We start from the raw sequence: 6,000 nt of genomic DNA, 5'->3' as shown, positions 1-6,000 counted from the left end.
TGCTTGTACCAAATCCGGAATATGACAGTTGTTTTTTTTCCCATTCGTTTGATATGGTTGAGCTTTTCACTTTATTAAAGAACTTTCCACTTTGAATTTCTCTTTGAGTTCAGTTTTTTTTTTTATTCTTTTTTTTATTTTACTTTTTATTACAACAGCAGTTTAATGATTTTCTTTTTTTCTTTTAATGAATCATAGAATTAACATATTCTTAATTCTTTTGGTATTTCTAATTTTTTTATTTTCATTCTTGCATCTAATATGACAATGAATGGGGATTATGTAGTTCACTGAAATTTTTATTTTTATTTTAATCTTATTGTAATAGGAACATGTGTGTGATTGTTTTTTCCTCTTGATTTACAGTGGTTTGATTGCGAAATGTATATAAAGAGTATTTCTCAGCAATCAGATTATCCCTGCAGAAAACTTGATTTAGTAGCAATGAATAAATTCAGTGTCACAGTTTTGCTGGCTTTAGTCCTTATTGGATTATTTGCCGTTCAGAGTGGTAAGTAAAGGTTTGACTTATTAAAGCGTTCATTAAATTTAATTTTTTTAATATTTTTATTAATTGTCAAACAATATGTATGTACGTAACTCTTGATATATATGTTATGTCGGATTTTTTAAATAGAGACAGTAGCTACATGCAAAAATACTAGATATCAATTTCGTCATTTTTAAATTGGAAACAAACTCTTGAAACAATTAAATTAAGTCTTTATATCCTACCAAAATTGGCAATTACAACAACATCAAAGGGATGGGAAAACAGGAAGAAAGCTATAATTTGTATTCTTAAAGTGAGTATTTTTCCTTACTATTTGTCATTATTTTGATGTTGTTGAAAAATTTGTTATATATTATAGCTCTGCTATTGTTTGTCTTCTTATAGTTATAGTTTCCCATAATTCTTATATATAATATACAAATTATCATTTACTGGCACATAAATAATAAGAAATATTTTTATTTATTTAAAGATAAAAGTTTCAGACAATGATTACAAGTATATTATTTTCAAGACTAAATAAAGATTAATTATAATTGATAACGTTTTTTTTTTCTCAGATGCAGGTTATGTAAGTTTAAAAATATTTGAAGTTTGTTATGGTATGGCATCAAGATATTTGGTTTTATCATAAACTTAACAGTTAATACAAGTCAACGTTATTTATAATACAATGAATGAAAATCGTTCGGTGTCCAACATCCGTGACAATTCAGTCACGGTTACAAAGTCTAATTGATACGTGATAAACATCTAATTTAGGGACATAAATAAACGGCAAACACTTTTTCAAATGAGATGGTTTTTTTCCATATCACTCTACGTATCAATCTTCAACCAATAAGCCCTCAGTGTGTAATATTGAAAAAACTATAGACGTGAGATTGCGCACTCTATACAGTAATATATATATATAAGAAAAAAAAGAAGAAAATGCATATATATCGTTGTATCAAAAATTGTTCACATAGTCTACTTTGTTCACATAGTCTACATTGTTCACATTGTTACTACCGGTTTCACTCCTCACGGAAGATATTCATGGTAAACATATAGACAATCTTTCAAAATAAACTTTGTTAGTCGTAAAGTCACGTTACATTTATTCTTCGCAACAAAGGAGGTAACGTTGATATAAATTGTTCAAAATAAACGTTGTTAGTGGTAACGTCACGTTATAAACATATTAACTTATTAATAATATATCAATCAACTATAACAGTCTTATTTATTATTGGGTATATAACTCATGTTCAAATATTTTCAAATATATAAAAAAAAAAAAATGGACTAAACTAGAGTTGCATGCCGTACGGCGACTATAGGTCATTCACATCCTTGTCTTTCTGTCTTGTTGGATAGATGACTCAATTTGGATGCAAACCTATCAAATTTTCATAAATGGCCTTTTTGTTATGTGCTTAAAAAATGTTTAATCTTGTTTTATGTTCAAATGTTTTTTTCAAATTCATGATCAGAATCCTCGTTATCGATTAATAGATGTATCGTAATGTCCTTCTTTGAATCTAATGTTATAATACATTTTTACGTCCCTGTTTGATAGTTTTCATTACTGCTTAGTTGCGATATGATTAGGTACAGATTGTATATACAAATTTGTCAACTGTTAAAGGTATTTTGAATACTATATGTCGCATTGGTTGGTGTTGCCATTGATTGACGGATAAGCCGCATCGCCTTTAATGTATATATATTCTGATGGAACCAACTGTACGCCTCTTTTTGTTGACATGTTCCTCTTTTATTTATATGAAGCTGACTGCATTCAAGAGGTTCTTAGGAAGAATAAAAAGAAGATAGCATTATCCTTTAACTTCACTTTCGCTATAAAGATGATGTCCTCACCCTGAATAATTAAAAAAATTATGACTTTGTTGAACACATGTATCCCAATGACATGAAATAAAGAATACAACAAATACAGTTAAGGTTATACTTGTTGACCTCTGTAGTTTGTACGCTCTTCATTTTTTTAATAAGTATTTTAATTTTCAAATATTTTGGATTCGAGCATCACTGAAAAGACATTTATTGTCGAAATGCCCATCTAGTGCAGCAACATTGGTACCGTTAATATTATTAAGTCGGCCTCATATTTTGACTTGTATATATAAATTGACAATGAGGATTGTTTGAAAAAAGACTTAACAACAAAAGAGATCATTTCAGATTTTTATATTAATTGTGAACTTTCCATTTCTCGTAGCAACATTCAATTAGCGCCTGTATATGGTTATGATTCTCCTAGTTGATACGATACTCTAGACCTTGCATTTCGTATCATGATTTCCTTGAAGGTATTAAACAAAGAGTTCCAAGAAGTGAAGTTGAAACCCTCCCTTCTAAAATTTAACGGACGCCATCACCAGTTGGTTGACTGTTATGGAATATCTAGTTCACAGATGACAACAGATATGTACAAATTGTTGTAACCATAATTCCGTCCTCTTTTCCTCGAATGTGATCTACTGAATACGATTTTTGACCGGGTATGTACGTTCATGAGTAACATGTTGGATGCCAAATGTGGAACAGGGTCTGCTTACCCTTTAGGAGGACTTGAGATCCCCACGATTTTTGTTGGGGTTCGTGTTGGGCAGTCTTCATTCCCTGTTGCGTTTTGTATACTGTTGTTTTTCTTTTTTTTCTTTTTACGTTTTTTTTTGCCATGGTTTTGTCTCTTTATTTTCGATTGGACTTAAATCATCGACTACATAGTTAATATATTTTCATCTTATTAACTGATGTTACGCCATAAAAGCGGGAGGTCTGGCATGCCACAAAATCAGGTTCAACCCACCATTGTTTTCTTAAAATGTCCTGTACCAAGTCAGGAAAATGGCCATTGTTATATTATAGCTCGTTTCTGTGTGTGTGTTACATTTTAATGTTGTGTTTTTGTTGTGTCGTTGTTCTCCTCTTATATTTGATGCGTTTTCCTCAGTTTTAGTTTGTAACCCGGATTTGTTTTTATCTCTATCGATTTATGAGTTTCAAACAGCGGTATACTACTGTTGCCTTTATTTACGCATCGGTTTTGAATTGTTTTATATGTCTACGTCATAATTAATTCAAAATTTAATGTTTTTTTTATAATTTCAGGGTTATGATCAAGGATATAATGCACCATGGCCATACAACAATGGTTACTATGGCTATAATGGATACAATGGATACCACGGACGTTATGGTTGGAATAAGGGCTGGAATAACGGTCCATATTTAGGATCATATTCGGGAAACAAAGGCTATCTGTATTAGTACTGAAACAAGAAAGATATCAATATTGATATGAATGATAGATAAATAAAGCTTTATTTGTGTTTCCTCTTAGTTACTTTTTGTATGTATCAATCCATCGTTATTATTGTGGTCGATTGATTTGCAGTTGGAAAAACACGAATGTTTAGTTAATTGTATGTAAATATTTGCAAATCCTCTCAAACTTTGAAAAATCTGAATTTTATTGATACATGAACAGGTTGATATAATCTTGTTACTTTAGTAAACAACAGTAATTTGTGATGTCACCATGACGTCATAAATATCTTGATATTTTCGTATTTTACTTATTTTACGCTAAGTTTTTGGTCAACATATAAATGCGCAGCAACAGTTTTACACAAAAAGGCATTTTACAAACATTTTTGGGTAATTCGGTTAATCATACAAGTATCTAATAATAATCAAAAGATATCAAAATGAGGTTATTTTGGACACATTTACTGTTTTTGCACCAAATGTAATATGTTTGGAGCCCTATCTAGGAGATACATCAATTGCTCGAGTTTATCCATGTTATTACATATACAGAAAAGTGTGGTGTGCACCAAAAATATCCTTTTTCATAAAATAGGAGGGACAAAACTCTCAATTTTTTTTTCTGTTTGCACTTTTATATCTATATTCAATAACCAAATTCTGTTCAGATAAAGACTTAAGGTAAGAACAATATTGTTGAATGAGTAGATATTTATATACTATGACTCTTATTATTAATAATGGAAAAAGTCTCATATCGGTCACTACAATACTATCCATATGCTGTTTTCTTTGGACAAAATGTTGCTACCAGTTTATGAATTAAGTGAAACAATGTTGGTACACTTTTTTATGTACTTTTTTTTTGCTTGGAATAAAGCATAATGATATTGAGGAAAGGAGAAGTCAATGTAGCAAGTGTGGTTCTGTTTTAGGTATAGAACCACTAATCTGTGCTCGGTCACAAAGAATATACAAATTCACATAAAATAGTTCCTACGCATAGCTGCAACTTTGTCAAAGAGAAAACTGTTTGGATAATTTTAGTATCAAATGGAAGCTTATGGACTTTGGATCACTGTAGAACCATTTTTTAAATATTCTTTTAAATATTGAAATAGAAATATATGAAATTATGATATGATGCCATATTTGCACTGTTGCCAAGATCAGAAGTACCTGATTAGTACTACCAAACTTCCTGAAACCAGCGAGCCCTTATTTGTAATGGAAGGTATGTTGAATATTCAGCACATATCAGGATAAGGAATAGTTTTTCTATGAAATAACTGCAACTTTATTTGAACTTTAGAAAAAATAGCTATAAATGCTTGAAAGAGGCATACTATAGCATAGAAAGCAATGGGGCTATGAATAAGTGGTTTTATTCGAAATGGGATGTAGATCTTCTTTATATTTGAGTACAATAAACAGTCCAAAAATAGAACAAATGATTACTACACAGAAATCTGAAGAATGAGTAAAACGAACAAATTACAACGTTATTCAAATGAAGAACGAAACATAGCAGTACCCTAAAGATGTTCAAATAAAACATTTTTTTTTCAATTTCCTTACAATGATTATAGTTTAGGAGAATTGAGACTTCAAAAAAGAAGATTCTGATTTTACTAGCAGAGACAATCAGTTCATGGCCATATATACACCATAAATTTTGCTCGGCAGACCCTTTTGAAAGAATGGGCATACACTTTCTTTAGACATAAAACACAACGTTTACCAGGCCATCCATAAGATAAATATTGTAACATCACTTTAGTTTGAACAACTAATTAAAGATACTAGGCTTAAACTCTGATACTTCAGATGCGTGTTTTAACAGGTTTTTTTTTTGTTGTTGATCATCCTCAGTAACGAGTTAAATTTAGTTTTTTTTTTCATTGAATTTCCAAAGACATGAAAATCTAATGCTTCTAAATAAATAGGTATTCATTCTAACTCTATTCAGCACTTGAATGCACTGTTTTAAGGTTACAATCGGACACTAACAACACAATTTAATGATATAAACAGAAATCGCATGTCTATTGTAAACAAGAGTCTTATGATTATTTAAAAGCATTGAATCATCTGAATGAATTTATTAAAACAAACATAATTGATACCGGTACAAATGTGTTTCTTCATGATTATTTGTGTCAGATTTTTTTGTATTATGAATATTTTAGACACGATCTGTTTCA

General features: G+C 30.2%; 1 protein-coding gene across 1 annotated transcript in view; it reads left to right on the top strand.

The window, feature by feature from the left end:
* Nucleotides 1-412: 412 nt before the first annotated feature.
* The window catches only part of LOC127702690 (neuropeptide-like protein 30), a 119,255-nt gene continuing 113,667 nt past the window's right edge, over nucleotides 413-6,000 (top strand). The window contains exons 1-2 of the mRNA XM_052206992.1: nucleotides 413-511; nucleotides 1,075-1,085. Coding sequence (XP_052062952.1) covers nucleotides 445-511; nucleotides 1,075-1,085 — 78 coding nt within the window. The 5' untranslated portion in view covers nucleotides 413-444. The remainder of the gene's footprint in view (nucleotides 512-1,074; nucleotides 1,086-6,000) is intronic.

This window comes from Mytilus californianus, unplaced genomic scaffold (assembly GCF_021869535.1).
Source record: "Mytilus californianus isolate M0D057914Y unplaced genomic scaffold, xbMytCali1.0.p SCAF_5, whole genome shotgun sequence".
Lineage (NCBI taxonomy): Eukaryota > Metazoa > Mollusca > Bivalvia > Mytilida > Mytilidae > Mytilus > Mytilus californianus.
The sequence above is the reverse complement of the archived record's forward strand: the minus strand, read 5'-3'. Positions and strand labels throughout refer to the sequence as shown.